The sequence below is a fragment of the Columba livia genome, chromosome 11 (genome assembly GCF_036013475.1).
Source record: "Columba livia isolate bColLiv1 breed racing homer chromosome 11, bColLiv1.pat.W.v2, whole genome shotgun sequence".
Classification (NCBI taxonomy): Eukaryota; Metazoa; Chordata; class Aves; order Columbiformes; family Columbidae; genus Columba; species Columba livia.
This window is the reverse complement of record NC_088612.1, coordinates 913,133-931,202: the sequence shown is the minus strand read 5'-3', so window position 1 is coordinate 931,202 and position 18,070 is coordinate 913,133. Positions and strand designations below refer to the sequence as shown.

At 46.8% G+C, this 18,070-nt stretch overlaps 1 protein-coding gene across 9 annotated transcripts in view; it reads right to left on the bottom strand.

The window, feature by feature from the left end:
* Window positions 1-18,070, bottom strand: part of MYO5A (myosin VA) — an 82,729-nt gene that overhangs the window by 39,823 nt on the left and 24,836 nt on the right. For all 9 annotated transcript variants that reach the window (XM_065076390.1, XM_065076385.1, XM_065076386.1 and 6 more), the window contains exons 5-13: window positions 12,250-12,406; window positions 10,743-10,886; window positions 9,590-9,671; window positions 8,309-8,416; window positions 7,719-7,825; window positions 4,474-4,739; window positions 3,824-3,905; window positions 1,042-1,182; window positions 161-286 (exon numbers count right to left, since the gene is read on the bottom strand). In XM_065076390.1, coding sequence (XP_064932462.1) covers window positions 161-286; window positions 1,042-1,182; window positions 3,824-3,905; window positions 4,474-4,739; window positions 7,719-7,825; window positions 8,309-8,416; window positions 9,590-9,671; window positions 10,743-10,886; window positions 12,250-12,406 — 1,213 coding nt within the window. The remainder of the gene's footprint in view (window positions 1-160; window positions 287-1,041; window positions 1,183-3,823; window positions 3,906-4,473; window positions 4,740-7,718; window positions 7,826-8,308; window positions 8,417-9,589; window positions 9,672-10,742; window positions 10,887-12,249; window positions 12,407-18,070) is intronic.

The window sequence follows — 18,070 nt, the reverse complement described above, 5'->3', positions numbered from 1 at the left end:
CCACGTCGACGTGGCTGCACAGGCAGGCACACGTTCCGCAGGAAGCCGAGGAGAGCAGAACGCTGCTGCCAGTCGCTGCCTGCAACAGCCGCCCTCCCGCATCCCCTCCTGCCCAGGAACAGCAGTCGTGGAAAGAGGCACTGCAGAAAAAGGTCCTTACCTTGTCAGCAAAGTGCTTGATGATAAAAGCTTTATTGGATAAACGTGGCTTTTCAAAGAGGGCACATTTATTCAAGTGAGTATTGTACAGTTTTTGGGCCCAAGTGTCATCCGAGCCTTTTGGCATCTATGGAAGAGAATGCACAGTCATTTAAAATGTCCTTGAAAACTCTTCCGTAGCAAAAGAAACTAAGAAAAGGGGGGACAACACTTTGTGGTTCACTTTCAAACTCCAACGCCTCAGACTTCCAGCACTGCCATAAGCAGGGAAGCCAGCAGCCAGCTGCACACTTGCCTTTCTAACACTCGGGGGTGCAGCCCAGCAGGTGTGACACATATGACACTAAAAACGCTGCCAGTGTCACACACCTGACGGTGGGATCCAAGAGGAACGCTACCTGACCCAGCAGCAACAGAGCAGGTCAGAACTCGTATGCCACCCGCAGAGATTGTTCGTGATACACAAGAACCCCAGGCTGGGTTTCCACTGAAGCGGACATCGCACGGCAACATCCCCTGCACACAGCCTGGCACAAACTTAACTAAGATGAAAGACAAAAGGCGAGACACCAAGCACCAGGCAACTTGGAGAAATGTGACAGGACCAAAGACTTGCTATGTTTGAGAAAGTTGCCCGAGTCAAAACAAAGGTTGGTCAGAGACCCAGAAACAGATACAGACACTTGATGGAGACAAGGGGGGAAAAAGCATGACTAAACCCATTTCTTCTCCTCCTGTAATCCCAATTTTGTTTGCACGTTCTCCAAATCCTTCCAAACAGCAGTGTCTGAGTGCTGGCTGGATGCCCGCCACTCTTCCCTGTGAGGCCCCGGACGCAGGACAGGTGACGACCTCTCTCTACGAAAGCCCTTGAGCACACACCTTGCACTCCTCATCCAGCAGATCCAGAACTCCCATTTTGGCCTCAATGAGGTTGATGCATGGCTGATTGTCATAGAAATCAATCAAGGTCCACGGTATTTGTTCCTTCATATATTCTTCTTGTTCCAGCTTAAAGACATGCTACAGGGCAAAAATAAAACAGTTTTCTGTGAAATAAAACGCAGAATAAATACATCACACTCTCACTTGAAGTCATCTTGGCACCGTAATCCAGGCTGTCAAGTGGTACACTAGTTCAACTGAATAAACCCTTTAACAAGGAAGTGTATGAAAAATAAATTAACCTTTTTTGCTGGCCTAAAAGCAACAGACTAAATCAAAGCACTCATCCATATTCTCTGCAAATAAGGTCTACTTTTCATATCTTTTTACTATATTGTCCCACAATTACTATAAGCTCTTTTCTCTTACCATAAAAACGACCACAAAACCCAGAAAAAGCCACAAGTGCGGGAACAGCAACTTATAAAGTGGGATGTGCTATATATTTCTGATTTTGAGTTATGAGTACTGCTCTATTCCGAGTAAAATTTCACTATAAATACTTCTGTGTTTCTTTCTGGAAGAACAGAGCTCCACGTTCTCTTATATGGCTGCTGATATTTTTCTACGATGACGCATTGCATTAAAATTTACTCTTCAGCAAAAACCTGCGAGAACGACTCTGGGAATATTAGCACAAGAAATCCTTTAAGCAAAATTTCGTGGAAGATCCACCAAGCACAAAGATCAATAATGATGCAGTTGTATATTTATTCAAAAATATTATCACAAAAAACCCGCAGAGCATTAATGAAATGTGCATAGGAGATGAATTAAAACTTCAGGAAAAAACATCATAAGATATTAAACAGGCAAACTTAATAGCATGAGCACTCTTTTTAAAAACAAAAAGACTGCTGACTGCGGTTATTTTTAATGACGTTTTCTCTCGGATTTGACCAGCGAGGCTGTGGGCAGGGCCGGGGCCGCCACAGCACCCGCGTCCATGGCGCCGGCCTCGGCTGTGCCGAGCCCAGGACCAGCTCGCAGCTCTCTGGCACGTCAGCCAGCAGAGAACCGCCCCGACAAAGCGGTTTATCCCGTTTACTTCATTAGCCTAACGCCATCCGTTCCAAAGCGGCGCTCCGTAACGGCCCCCGCGGGAGCCATTCCCACCCCGCCGTTTCACAGCCGCCTTACACGCCAACTTCATTCCTGACAGGAAAGCCAATGGTGGCATTTTACTGGCGAGTCATAGCCAACCTAAGTCCTGAAAGAAAACCTAAACCCATTGTAAAGGAATTAGCAATTACTTTGTGAAAAACGTCTTCAGACTTAATTTTCCTGAGGGGCGGGGGTGCCGGGCAGAGGAAGGGTGGCCGGGAGGCCGGGCAGGCTGTGGAGAGGCAAATGGCGGGAGGTCAGTCCCCGAGTCCCGCCGTCGGCCGGCGCGGGCTGCCTGGGCTGCCACCACAGACACCGCGCTGGAATTAAAACAGCTTCCACCCCATGCACCTGCATGGCAGCCCAGAGGGTCCATGTCCACCGGCGCTGGGTTCGGCAGCTTGGTGGGGCACCAACACAAAATCCCCGTCACCCCATCCTTCCTGTGAGAGGGAAGGCAGCACAGTGACGGTGACCTTTACCAAAGAAGTGAACCCTTACAGTGCTTCCAGTGACTGGATTCTTGCTGCAGAGCCGAGAAAACTCTGAGATGCCTTGCGCTAGCAGTTACGACATCTCGCTGAGGGAGCCGAAGCCAGCTGTGGCACTATGGCACAGAAGGGACGTGCTGTGGCACTACGGCACAGAAGGGACATGCTGTGGCACTACGGCACAGAAGGGACGTGATGTGGCACTACGGCAGGAAGGGACGTGCTGTGGCACTATGGCACGGAAGGGATGTGCTGTGGCACTACGGCAGGAAGGGACGTGCTGTAGCACTACGGCACAGAAGGGACATGGTAGGGCACTATGGCACGGAAGGGACATGCTGTGGCACTACGGCACAGAAGGGACATGGTAGGGCACTATGGCACGGAAGGGACGTGCCAGGGCTGGTTGCCTCCACCTCAGCCCCGGCCGACTGCCCCACAGGTACCCCCGAACATCGGCGCGGGGGATCCGGGCCTGCAAGCACACGCCGCCATGGAGGCAACGCTCGTTGAGAGAGCTCCGAGCTGCTCTCGTGCTGCAGCACAGCCTAGCAACAGACCTGCCATAAATAACCTGCCTCATCATTATGCAGGTAAGATATGTAATTGCAAACGTCACTACGGCTGGGGAAAGAGAGAGAATCGTGATCTTTCTGGAGGAGGAGGAAGAGGCATCTCCTGCCACACGTCAGTCAGCAACCCGAGCATGTGGCTGACAATCCAGAGCATGATGGCAGCTGCGCTGGGAGAGGAAGGGTGGGCGGCAGCCTTCCCGCAGCAAAGCCCTGCTCCCCGCTGCCCGCGGGGCTACGGAGACACCGCCAGCGCCAGCCGCAGCCGCACAGTGTCTCACTGACAGGCCATCTCAGGGCCCTAACGGCCAAGTGCCGCTTCTGTCTTATAATCGTTACTGTGATCGGAATTGCAAATAATCCCAGAGCAGCACTTAGTCATAAAATCTATTTCTAGGAGATAGCCGATCTTTCCCCATTGCCCAAGGCCCACAGCCAGGACAGCTGTTTAATAGACTGAAGGAATTCATTATAACCACTGGGGACCCAATTAGCAGAACGGACTTGGCTGAGTGGAAAGGGAAGAGGAAATGCCAGTCATTTCCTACTTACCATGTTGAACTGCTGCTGCAGTTTTTCATTGGCATAGTTGATACAAAACTGTTCAAAACTGTTGATTTCGAATGTCTCAAATCTAAAATATGCAGACAGTCAAAATTACTAGTGCAGTTAAAACAACAGATTAAATGACCCCATAATTTTAAATTCCCTCCCACCAGTCAAATTCATTGCATCATTCCAGGCGCAAACAACCACAATCAAGCAGTGGAGCACACAGAGAAATAGCAAGTTGCAGCACAAGGGTAATTCAGAGATGTTCGCTCTTTAGGCAGGGACGAGGAGGATGGGAAGGGACTGGTATTCCTGGAGAGCACGTCAGTTATCTTTGCCTTCTCTAAAAGCGCCTCCCTGAAGGAACCACGAGATGACAGTTTGCCTGTCACTTTCCCCAGTGCAATACACAATGGAACTACCAACAGCAAAAGTCTGAAATCCCACTATGAATGTCAAACTTGAAAGTTGAAGACAAAGACCTTAGATAGCGTGTCAAAACTAAACGCCTACTTCCTTCAGCTGGAATAAGCAGCTGCTAAGGGTGTTTTGTTTTGCGTAATCCACACAGCCCTGCGTGATAAAGACAAAGGTGCTTTGCAGTAAGATAATTACATAAGAGGTGCCGTATCTCAGGCAAAAAGACTCACCCATAAATGTCCAACACTCCAATGAAAGAATGCTGTTTTACAGTAGCATGAAGGGCTTTGTTCACATGATCTACAATCCAGTTAAAGAGATTAGCATAGATATGTTTGGCAAGTGCATCTCTGGCATTGATGGCATGAAGTTTAGAAATTGGCTTGATGTAGGTTTCGGTGGCGGTTGCGAGCTTCCTATGGCACAGCCAGTGGGCCATCTCTTCGTACTCCACACCCATGAGGTCGCAGAAGATGGTGAGGGGTTCATGCTTGGGCTAATAAAAACAACCTCGTTAGATCCTGAAACTACCAAGAGCACACATGCAGTTGTGCAACGAGAGGAACCACCCGCCTGCCGTGATCCAGCAACAAGCACCAACAGCAGCTTCCTCAGCTCTTCCTCCTTCAAAACATAACAAGTTCCCCACCCACTTACCACATTCACATCGCTGAAGCCAATTAGTGAATCACAGTTTTCCCAAAGGCATTTTACTATACTTGTGTTCACCAAAAAGCCCCACACAGGGAACCTGTAACCTTCACAAAAATGCATCACCTAGCTTTGCAGGATGGACCTTGTATTTTGAATTCTTACAACTAACTGTCTCGGTTTTGAGAGAAGAAGCCAGAGAAACACAGAGGACAGGACATCAGCTGTGAGCTGGGGACAGAATGGGCTCCGGCTCCTGAGCGGTGCTCTCACCTGTTCACGTACACCCACGGCACGAGTGACGGGCAACGGGGCGTCGCAGCCCAAGCCAAGAACGGAGAGGAAGCCGTGTGGAAGGGCTTCAGTGCTCTGGGCTCAGTATTTAACACAGTATTTGTGCAGTGAATTCTGGAGACAAACTTCAAGAGATTGGTGCACACAAATGATGCTAACTTTCAAATTGGACTGTAAGAGTGAAAAAAATGACCTCTGTTTAACTGGGTAAAATCAACACGCAAGGCTTGCACAGAGATGGGTATATAAGATTTATGCATAAAAATCAGTGCAGTGGGTTTACCACTCAATGAGTGAAGATACTACACCTCATGACTAACAAGCAAACTGATGGCTAGAAATCAAGGACAGACAGGTCTCTCCTATGGAACTCCTCAACACCACATCCTCATCACGCTCACTTTGCACCCAGTGGCTCAGTGGCATGTGACAAGCAGTGTTGTGACAAGGACACGTTACAGGGGACCGTTACTACATGTCCAGTAGCTTCAGGTACATCAGCTTTATCTTTCTGTTTCCACATCCCTCTGACCTCTCTGGGGCTCCTTCCAGCATACAGGTCCCACGGCAGTGCTGCCACACCTCCAAAATCCAGTTAACTGAGCACATCTTCTCAGTTTAGCCATAACAGTTTGACTGGTTCAGAAGACAACAATGAAGTAATAATAATGAACACTGCACAAAGGAGTGTTGCATTAGGGTTGCTCAAGCTGGCATTAAGCAAACCAGTTCGTTCACACAGCACCATGCACAGCCCTTCACTGAGCTCCCCGGAGCACCACGGCTGCATCAGCACACCATGCTCCCGGCACACCAGTGCTCCCGGCACACCAGTGCACCCTGCACACCAGTGCACCCTGCACACCAGTGCACCCTGCACACCAGTGCTCCTGGCACACCAGTGCTCCCGGCACACCAGTGCACCCTGCACACCAGTGCTCCTGGCACACCAGTGCACCCTGCACACCAGTGCACCCTGCACACCAGTGCTCCCGGCACACCAGTGCACCCTGCACACCAGTGCACCCTGCACACCAGTGCTCCCGGCACACCAGTGCACCCTGCACACCAGTGCTCCCGGCACACCAGTGCTCCCGGCACACCAGTGCACCCTGCACACCAGTGCTCCCGGCACACCAGTGCTCCCGGCACACCAGTGCTCCCAGCACACCAGTGCTCCCGGCACACCAGTGCACCCTGCACACCAGTGCACCCTGCACACCAGTGCTCCCGGCACACCAGTGCTCCCGGCACACCAGTGCTCCCGGCACACCAGTGCACCCTGCACACCAGTGCACCCTGCACACCAGGCTCCGTGGCGACAGAGCTCTGCGGTGACACGGCTGTTGTCAGAGAACAGCACCACTCAGGTAGCCGATGCCACTGAGCAGACATTCACCTCCCTCTGCTAGGTATTCACCACATTGGGATCAGACTCCACAGGAACCTGCAGGTTCATACTGGCTCGTTGGGCGGGATTCCTGTCTTTGAGATACCCATTACCACACAGGCTAGCTCATCATGTCCTGGGGCTCATCAGCTTTCTATCTGTGATGATTCAACGTTGTAGCAAAAACCTTTTTAGGACACACCACAAAGCCAGACGACTGCTGCGGCTCCACAGCGGCTGCCCAGGAGATCCGCGGACAGACAGCAGCAGGTCTGGCACGCCGATCAGCCGCGGCCCAACGAGGGACCTGTTGCCCCAGCTCCAGAAACTGCTCCTGCAGATTCTTCAGAAAGCAACTGACAGTAAAATGAGAAAACCCTGCAACTGTTGCTACTACTTGAAAAGACAAAGATGAAGGCTGTGTAGGCCAGCAGAAGACATGCCAGGAAAGGCAGAAGGAGAAACTGCCCACTTGGGAATCCAAGGATGAGAAGACTTGCTAGCTGGATCTCTTTTGTTTCTCACGTCCAGACTATGGACTCCAGCAGGGAGCCCTGGGCCCCACGGAATGAGGGCTTTTTCAGAGCAGACCATGCAGTCCTCACCACTGACCTCCACAGAGGTAAAAACGACTGATAAAACCACGACACTTAGATGAGTCACACAAATCACATCTGTATACCCTGTGCTCATGTCTAGACACCCCAGAGGACTTCGTGAAGCATTTGCTTTGCAATTATTTAGACCATTTTGGCATTTAACATTAAAAAAAACCCCACATCCTGCAAAGCATTTACTATGGGTAGGGAATGTATTAATGTAGGAATGTAAAGATCTAGACACCTGCTCAGGACTTCAAAGCCAGCCTGTCTGGCAGACTTTTATAGGACAGATCAATTAGAGTTTTGAAACAAAGTTAAGGCAGCCACTGTTATAATACGGAGAGTACTGTCTAAAGCCTCTCAACTGAGAAAAATGAATCCATCTGCAAAAAGCACCGTGAGAATTTTACCATATGACAAATAAACACATTGCTTGTGCTGTTGTCTTGTGACTCTTTTTCAGAAGAGAGCCCTGCAAACAAGCGGGAGGCAGGATGGGCAGAGCAGAAACCATGACTTGAGCCCACCCGCTACTCACGGGCACAGCGCAGCTGTCGGAGTCCCGAGACGCAAACTCCACGTTGCCCAAGTGAAGGATGCCGGCGAGGATTCGGAAAATTCCCATCTGGTAGGAATCACTAATCCCTGAAATGATGAACAAAACATTTTGAATGGAGGGAGACATAAAGAAGCACGAGCTGCAGCTGATGAAAAACTGTGTTGAGAAAAATGGTGACTGCTGTGTGTTTTCTTCGGAGATTCCGGTATTTGACAGCACTGCTTGGCTCCACTTCTACTAAAAACATTCTACAATCAGATGCAAAAAAAGTCCATTAATTGTTTAATTTGCTGTTGCAAAGTGCTTTGTGAGTGACCTCCAACACTGTAAATGCTGCCCCATGGGAATCTATTATTTACGTTCATACAACGCATCCCTCTCCTACACCAGGGATGCGATTCCACTGCAATTTAAATACCTTCTTAATGCAACAGAAGTATCTCAGTTCCAAAGGTTATCAAACTCCCCTGCTTTTAAACACGACAGAGTACGAAGAAAATACACAGGAACAATGCAGGAAACACTTGCTAGTATATCAGATTTGAGACATGACTGTGTTTTATAATTACCTAGCAAAGTGCAGGCCTGCCGGGTGTTCGCCATTTCCTTAGCATCGTCAACACCATCGATCACCGGGCTCCCACCTTGCTTCGTGTAGTGAAAGTAATTTGCATTCCCTGTAAGAGAGAAAACCCAAATCATTTACACACAGCGACGCAGAAATCCGCAGCACATCTGTAAAGCTGTGCAATGATTAAGTCGCCCTTGGCAGAACCCATGGTTTGAAACGTGCCAGTGTATTTTTGCCTCCTGGCTCATAGGGTCCTCCTTATTCTGGAGAATTTTTTCAGGATTTAACAGAGTAAATAAGTATTCTTAAGCTACCTGGTTCCTCCAATAGGCCCTCAAGTGTATTCTCTGGTTCAAGCTTCCACACCTGTGGAACAATTATTGTCCAAGCCCGAGCCAGCCACCCAAAGGGCAGGTGCAGAGCTGACAGCAGCAGCACTTTGGAATCACATGGCAGGTCTTATTATGTTCTTATTGCATCGGGATATTTTAAAAACTCGTATTTTGCCTGTTGTTTTCTTGTTTCTAATTTGTGGTTTAGTTCAGCCTGATGACCCTCGGGGATCCGTTCTGGCTGAGGGGTCGTGCTGGAGAAGCCGAGAGCTCCGCAGCAGCCTGGGCCAGCGCTGGGCTGCCCGAGCCGCAGCAAGCCGGGCGCTGGGCACGCTCCTCGGCCCCACCGCCGCCTCCAGCTGCAGGGACAGTCGCCTCTTCTTCTCGTCTGCTACGGTCTCGGGAACGCTGAAAGAGGAGTCTGCTACATGGCTGCGCCAGTTATAATGGCATCAGTCTCTTTCTTTCCTGTGTCAGCAGATGTGAATCCTAAATGTGCCAGCATGGTGCAGAACAGCAGAGGAACTCTTTAAAATCAGGCTGATATTTCTGAAATCAGCACTGGTGGGCTGTGCAGTTTGCCCACTGCGTGGGAAGATAGCTATCTTTTAAAAATAGACAAGAAGCACTGAAATTTATACTGAGCTTTATGAATTAGGAGGTGATTCCCGGGCTGCTCTGGGATCCAGGACATATTCAGTCCCAGTGATGACAACCGCACTGTATCACAGCGTGCTGAATACACAAATCTCTGACTTTCGTTTTAGCTAAAAACCACAAAGTTTGAAATTGCCATTTTAGTTATTTTCAATATATTTTAGTATCTGAAGGTTAAAAGTTCAGAATTTCAAAGCCAGCAATTGTTCTTTCGGTTCTACGGCTCCAACGGCTGGGAGATGCTGCTTTGTACCTACACTTGCACCACACAAGGAATGTGAATTTCATACCTAATCGTAGCGTTTGGAACTCGGGCAATGCTGCAGAGGCACAGAGCTGGTAAAAGATGTGGTAATTCCTCTCCTCTTCTGCCTTTAAAAAGAAAGGAATTTATTATTTTTTGCAACTTAACACGTTCCAGAAACATCCATGAGTAGAAAAGATCTGCTATGTTTAGTGCTTTGTCAAGTACCACATTAAGAGTATAGAAGCCACGTGGAAAAAGGAAAGATAAATCAGCATCTATCACTTCCTTCCTGATTAATTCAACCCCTTTTCAACACCAAGAAGCATGCAGACATTTTCATTTCAAAAAAACGCAGGATTTCACTTTTCAGAACTGCGGATTACTACTAAATATAGATCAGCACTCTGTGGGTGGGTGAAATGATCATGCTTAAAAGCTTTTCGTTTTCCAAAAATAACTGGTCCCATTCGCCTCGGCATTTCTAGTAAGCTGCTGAAGGGAGGGAGCGTCTTCCTTCTCAAGGCAAAGGTGGGATTTTGGAACGAAGGACAAACACAGCTCAGAAGGTTCTGACTCTTGACCAACACCATAATTCCAAACTTAAGCGCTCCAAATTTTATAACTTCGAAATAAAACAAAACAAAAATGCTCTCTAGCTAAACCATGTGCAATAAGTCTCTCTTATCTTTAAAATATACAACAGTACTCCACATAACACCCCTACACAATGCAAACTGCAATCATTTGGTTTAAACCTTTGGGCAGCCAGTCAAGGATAAGTCCGTTGTCACTGAGCTCCAGACTATAAGGCAGGAAACAAAAAGCCTGCGGATCAGTTCAAGCATGAAATACCAAAATGAGGAGGGTTCAAGAGAGATTAAATTACATATTCTCATTGCCTAAATAATGGCAATTAAAACTCACTCACAATTATTGCGACAGCAGCGGGTTTTAACAGGAGACTGAAAACGAGCTACGGTGGCAGCTTTACAAACACATCGCAGAGCTCGTCTTGAGCGGCAGCGGCTTCTGCGAGGTTCTGAAGCCCTTTACTACTACAGAGAGCACGAGCTCACATCTGGTAGCGCAAGGAGGGTATTGCAAGTTTAAATAAACAGCCTTTTAAAAACACATTTTACAGCTTTTTTTTAGCAGAGTCACACAAAGACAGAATAATAAGATTGCATGAGCGTTACCTGGAACACCACTCGCGACTTTTCCAAGAGGTACGTTCTCATGTTAGCACCAATGATTCGGTATCTCTTATCAAAACCAATTTCAATGTACTTCCCAAAGCGACTGCTGTTGTCATTCCTTGTAGTTTTGGCATTTCCAATAGACTGAAAAAAGGAATATTGTAAAGGTTAAACAGCTTTCAGAAATTACCACATCTGTTTAAGCATCTACATGGTTCATAAACACTTAACATTGACTTTGTCCTGGTTTCAAAATGATGAAGAATTTAATAATGAACGATCTCCACCTGGTCAGCAAGTCACATCAAAACATGGTTATTCCATTGATACAAGATCGGGAGCTCGTCTTCCCAGCAACGACTTCCACACAGTCCAGCTTTCCAGCTAAAAACCCTTGATTGCTCTCTCAAGTCTTTTAAAAGGAATTAAAGAGTATAACAAAGTGCTCGCATACACCCAGATTACTAGTAAAAACTTAATAAAACTATAGCAATTATTTCACACTGTATATACTCATATACGCAGGTGTACAGATATATGCATATATACCCTCTGTTAAGTCTACTCATCATAAAGCCATAGTCCAGCAAACAGCACGGACAGCGCTGCTGCTCTCAAGGAACTCTCCCTAGACTGCTTCTCCCTGGTGGATCATTTCTTAACTTCAGCTACAACTTGAATCTACACGTGTAGGTAAAGACACAAAAACCAATTCAGCTGAGCCTAAGAAATGATTTGTGCTTGGCCACAACATTCATTAGAGTTACAGCGTCCCCTGAGCTTTCTGAAGAACGGAGATCCTGAAGCGGGAGGGAACTGTGTGTGTTATCTCATCACAGCCTATGGCCAGCACCTGCAGCCCCAGGGCGGCGGCTCTGGGATGGTTAGCTACACGAACATCCAGATCTGAAACATCACTCTGAGCTAATTACGGCAAAACAACAACTTCTGTCGTGTTTTTCCCTTCTGAAAGAAACCGTGTGCATCTCATGCAACTTTGCCTTCTCAGTCTGTCCTCTCAAATGATATTTCCTCCAACTGAACATTCGCTTTACTGAACAACTGCTTCCACCTCACAGTATAATCCACGGGCCCCCGCCGTGCGATGCACATGTTCAGTGGGCAAGACCAGAAGTTATAATCCTCTTTGGAAATTCCACACGCAGTCTTCTGTACCTGCATTTGGCCGGTGGTTTGGGAACCACCAGTGTTACAACACTGAGTACATTTAAAGCAGCATTCATACAAAAATTCCTTTGTTATGTGAAGTGCATTGACAACACTGAAACATTACCTCACACCTTCTCTCAGTCTTTCCCAAATACTACATGAAATTGATGCCTAGAGCATCTCTTGTTAAATGGATTAAATACATATTTAAAAAATATATTTATTCTACATTTTTTGATCCTTAAAAGAAGTACAGATTGCTCTCTGTTGAATGCTTATGCTAGCCCCAGGATCGCAAATGCAGCTGGAAGGCAGGGGCTAGCGCAGCAGCTCTCACCTCCATGATGGGGTTGGAGGCCAAGACCTTCTCCTCCACATTGGCTTCACTGGCAGATCCGCTGACCGTGGCAAAGTACCTCATGGCGTATTTAGCAGAGACGGTCTTGCCGGCTCCAGATTCCCCACTGACAATGATTGACTGATTTCGCTCGTCTCTGAAACACAAAGACACGTTAATCACCAGCTCTTCTCTCAAGGACACTTTGTTTTTGTGTCCCCAACTCGGCAACAACCCTTCTACCATAAATGTTAGCAACACAGCAATAACGTAAACGCACGTTGCGGCGAGAAGGCTGTTAGTGACCGAGCTGCCCGAGTGGCTGGCTGGACGGACAGACGGACGCTGCAGCGTGGCCCAGCCAGCCAGCCGAGCTGCTCCGCAGAACCCACTGTGGGCAAGTGCCTGGTACCATTATTCACTACCAGCTGCTGCAGCTACGTCTACCCAGAGCCTGGCTAAGTGCTCCGCTAAATTGTCAGTGCTCATTAGTAAAGACCATTAATACCATCTTACAGATAGAGAACTCAACAGCAGAGGCAGCAACAGAAACCTTTCGTCCTTCTGAGCTAATCACCAGCTTTTCCCAGAATTGGTCTGAATCTGAAAAATTCAAGCAGGGCTGTTCAGGACACAAATAGCAGCTCTGGAAAGACGACGACACCTTTGTTGTCAACCAGTATATTCTCATTCAAAAAAAGCCCATTTTCTAATGAAACAACTCTCATCTCAAAGAGGGCTCTATCCGTAAACCCCACCTGTATGACTAATAAACACACTACAAAATAACAAGGATATAAATTAACATTTCTATAGCCTGAATATTTTAAAATAAAGACCATACATGCTTGATACAGTATTTTACATTTCCAAAGCAAAATAAGTTAAAATGAATGATATTTCAAAATACTCCTATGAGCTGGGTGAGCTTAACTCTATCTCACACACGGGAAAGGGGAGAAAGAAGGAAAGCAAATTACCCCAAAGTGTTCCAGAGCTGGAGCTGGAACACAGAAAGTGTAACCAAGCCCCTGCCCTTACAGCACAGTAGCTGGGAATGGAATTCCAGGGACACACATGTTCGGGCAGCACAAACACAGCTTGCACAGCCTCCAAACGCCCGCTGAGGCCACCAGCAAATGCTGCGCAGGGGAAGAGATACGCATGGAAAACCTATTTGTGGCTTCTGTAGTCTAAAGGTCCTCCAGGAGATCTGGGGTTCTGTTTCTGAGGTGGCAAAAAAAAGCTGCTGATGAAATTATGAAGCTAAATTACAGATCAGGTTGTTACTCTCAAGCTGTCGCCCATCTTCAAAATCATCCCCAAACCCCAGATATGAGCACAATTCCAGCATCTACTCGGTGCTGCTGACGGAGCCGCTGGTCACGTCCCACATCTCTGGGGGAGCCAGGGTGGGATTTGTCTAACGGCATGAAGGCGTTGGCTACAGCGGGTTCTCCACATGCTGGTGATAGGAAATTACTTGGAATGGCTGTATGCCAAAAGGAAAGCGCTAAGAACATCAAAGGAACCTAATGTTGTGTTCTCGACTTCCATTTAACACACGCGAGAGGTGTGAGTGAGTACAGCGCAGCTCTCGCATTCACACGCACCGGCTGTCCCGGCTCAGCCGTCGTGGGAAAGCACAGCTGCCCAGCTGGAGGACGCAGGACAAGCCCAACCAAAGGCGCAACATCCGCCTTCAAGGGGATAACCAACGACAGCTTCCCTCACACAGACACATCCTACAGTGAGTCAAAAACCAAGAACAATTTCTCCATAGGACCGGCAGCGCGCTCTTTTACTCCTCCTGTGCTCTTTCACAAAGCAAAAAAACCCAACAAAATTACAGAATCTTCTGACCCAATTTCAGGAGCTGCCTAACACAGGAGATGGACAAGAACATAACAAGCTTCTCATTTGCAGATCATCAGCTCGTTTTATGTATTAAATATCATTAAATATATGAGGACTTGTGAAGTTCAAGTCCTATGAAATGTGTCCTCTGCTGACTAAACTTATTTTTAGCTTAGATCCCAACGTATAGAAGGTTTTCAGAGAACACAACAACGCAACCTCAGTGCTACAGACCTCTGGCAAAAATGTCACCAAATCTAAGTGTTGCCAAGAGAAGAACCCTGAGACAAAGGTGCCTGTTTTCTGACTGTCACACGTAGGACACGGCTGTGAGCGGGGACGGTGCCCGTGGGCTCTGCAGCCGCCAGCGCCCCCGGGGGGCTCAGCGGTGCTGGGAAACACCAAGCGCTGCACGGGAGGGGCTTCATGTTTCCAAAGGCAATAACGAAAAGATGAGGTTGAAACAATTCCTCCTTAAGAATACTATTGCTGATCAGCCTGGAGTTTCCTTCCCCCTTGTCCTGAGGTGCAAAGATGTACTCTTCTCCCTAGCATTCATTCACGTGCTCAGGAATAAAGGGATCCGTTATCATATTACTGTGTAAGTGCATATACACGTGCATTTTTCACATATTTACCTATGGCCAGAGTGAGACACAAAGGGCTCGCTCACTGTGTGCAGAGTCCCCGCTCAGAGCCGCCCTTGTCCCCAGCAGCACATCAGTCAGTCCATTGTCTGAGTCCAACACACTGCACTGACCATCCACCAGCAGATTGTTCTTGGCACAGGGCTCTTTCACGTCATTGAACTTTTAACGAAACAAAACGCCACCACCACCAAACAGAATGTAATTTAAATACCGTGGATAGGGCATAAAATGTGGTGAGAATTATTTTTAATGGTTTGGTATAAGCAGCCGTCAGTCTAAATTACACCTCTGGAGTCGATAATTTAAAATAGCGTTATCTATCACAAAATAATGCTGATGTCTAGTTTTGAAAGGTAACATTCAGATGCTGTACCCAAGTCATACACAACTCCACTCCTTATGACAAGTAGTGGCCACAGAATGAGCAATAAATACCACTACTTTTTCACATCATAATTCCGGTGAAGGACAAAACCAGATTCACGCACAAGCTGGTAACTTGTAAAGACAATTTTGCTTTACCTACTCAATTCTGTCGACAGGCAATATGTTTACAAGGAAATTCACTGTCAGAGGGCCAAAGCAGAAGAGATGCAGCTGACTTCACTCCTGGAAGCTTGAGACCAACCTACATTCCAGCAGGGGTTTTTATGCTTGGAAAAGCCACTGCAAAACCCAACAGTGAAGAAACTGCTTTTCAACCCAAGTTCAGCCCTGGTGCTGCAAACCGAGCTGAGACAGCTGGTGAGCAGAAAAAGGCTCTGCAGAACGCAAGTGAAAGGACAACGCACAGGAAACCAGAAAATAGATTAAAATAATCTTGTTTTCAGGATGTAATAAACCCCTTTGTCAAGGATGTGCACGTATCTGGGTGCAATACTTGTAATAGCATGGGCTGCTACTAACTTTGAATTCTGTACTTCATAGAAATCGACACTGACCAGTCATTAGGGTTGACTGTCATTGATTACCAGTGATTACCAAGGACTAACCGTTATCTAAAGAAGTGGTTAACAACTTCAGTTGGCCAATGGAAAAACTGAGGCAAGGGAGGAACAACAGTGTAAGAAACGAAACATTAAAGGGACTAACATCAAAGGCAGAGTTGTCAATTTGCAGACAATTTTAATTCCTTAAGATCACTACAGGCTGGCTCCCTCCGAACACAGAACCGCTCACTGCACCACAGCCGTTATTTCCATAGCAAACTGTGCAAACGGGTCAGGATCACCAGGACATCCAGACTGAAAGAATCCCCACAGACACCTTTGCTCACCGTCTTCCTCTGTTCCCATAGGAAACCCCTCTCTGAAGCAGGAGCACTAACACAGTTAGAAACAAACCCATCAATAAGCATTTCAGAGGGGATTAAAGAAGCCCAGAGCTATTCAACTTAATCATCAAAGGACAACACTGTTCTTGTGCTTTTCTGCTTCCTGTGACTGATGCATCGGATGTATCACTTGATCTTGTCTTTCAGACTCACGACTCCACAGCAAATAATGCCAAATAAATGTATATAAGCACACCCAGCACAAAACATCAGCCTGGGAAAACAAACAAAAGGAATATAAGATTGCTGACATCAACCTCAATATTCCTATCAATCCATCTGTGCCCAAGCCATTAGCATCTCAAATGGGCAAAAGTGCATCATTATCAGCTGATTTTAAAATATTCTGATATGACTTGGAAATGTTTGCCTGTGATTAACTGCGTCAAAGTTGAGTAGTCTCAATGCCGTATGACACAGACGAGATCGGCAGAAAACATCAGAGGATATTGTTAGTATGAAAAGAAGAGACCAAATAACAGGGCAATTTGGTGGGAAGAGCATTAGCACTGCCTTTGATCATAAATCACCTACATCTCTTCGGCTGAAGACACTGACCAAGTGCTGACATTCTTAGGGAAGCTTCTTTGTCAGGGTGACTCGAAGGCCACCTCCTCCAGGACATCCTGTCCCTCTGCTCCAGCGCTAAGTGGTTCAATAAGCCTACAGCCGTTTTTGTGGGGGGAGTTGCTGCAGGCTTCTCTTTTACTTTTGGAATAAGAGGTTTAGGTTCTGGCTGAGGGCACCGACCCCATGGCATGTGGTAGTTTCAATTTTTACCTAAATCCCACCAGCACAAACTGCTGCTAACCGCCTGGTCCTGCAAGTTTTAAACACTGAAACCACCTACCGCTTCAATGCAGGAACAAGAACACGATCAATCGCTCTTATTTAATCTAGCGGTGACAGTCTGCTCTGCTTTGTTTCACTGTTGTTCCTGTACTGCAGTTCTGCGGTAATAAGGTAGATTTGTAAGGCTAACATTGCTTTACATTTTCAAAACGGTGAATTTTGAATGATCAAAGAACCCGACGCAAACTCCCAGGGAAGGAACCTGTGACTCAGGGAACACTTGGGATGGATCCTGTTTTCAGAATACACCTCATTACCAGGAACATCAATGTGCATCACGCCCATCAAAGACACAGAAGTAACCTAGTGACATGCCCTCCTGCAGCTGAAAACCAACCCAAGAAAATAACTTAACAACTAATAACACTGCAGAAAGGTCAGATAGGATTCACTCGGAAATGCTGGCATGTTTGAAGGCTTGTTGAACCTACTCGGAGGGCCGTAGGACTAACCAGGCACCAACACAAACCTAGTTTAAGTGACGCATTTTACACCCTACACTATAAATCAGACTTGCAAACTGTGTGAGGATACATGTACATACACGCAGCTGACGTGATTAAGTGTCTCCAGCAACGCAAACATAACTCGGACCTAAGCAAGCATCCTATTTTTTGCAATATCTCAGCATCCCAATTGCATCTTTGTGACAGCATATGACCAAAATAACCCGCGGTATCTGCAGTCAGAACATTCACACGTCTTTGTATCTGAGAGCACGACTAAACAAATCTGTTCATCAAAGATCAGTTCCCCCCATGAGGCAGCTGCAACAAAAACAAGAGCACAGAAACGTTACCAAATAACTTCCTTATCAATAAGATGAAATAAGAGAAGTTTACGCAATGAACTGAAAACAAAAGCAGCGTGGAAGTGCTAAGTACCAGTCTAACTGCTTTATTTGGGAACATCGATAACCTAGAACTACTGATGTTACAGGAAAAGAGAAATATACCTAATATTCCACCTATTCCAAACAGCTTATTCAGTCTCGGAATAAATTTTCACTGAAAATATTTTAAACTCTTTACTAGTGAAAGACATCAGCTTCCATCAGGTACCAATGCAAAGTTAAGAGCTCTCCGTTTTGTGAGCTTCACGGACAGCAGCTTGTTTCACTAATGAGGAC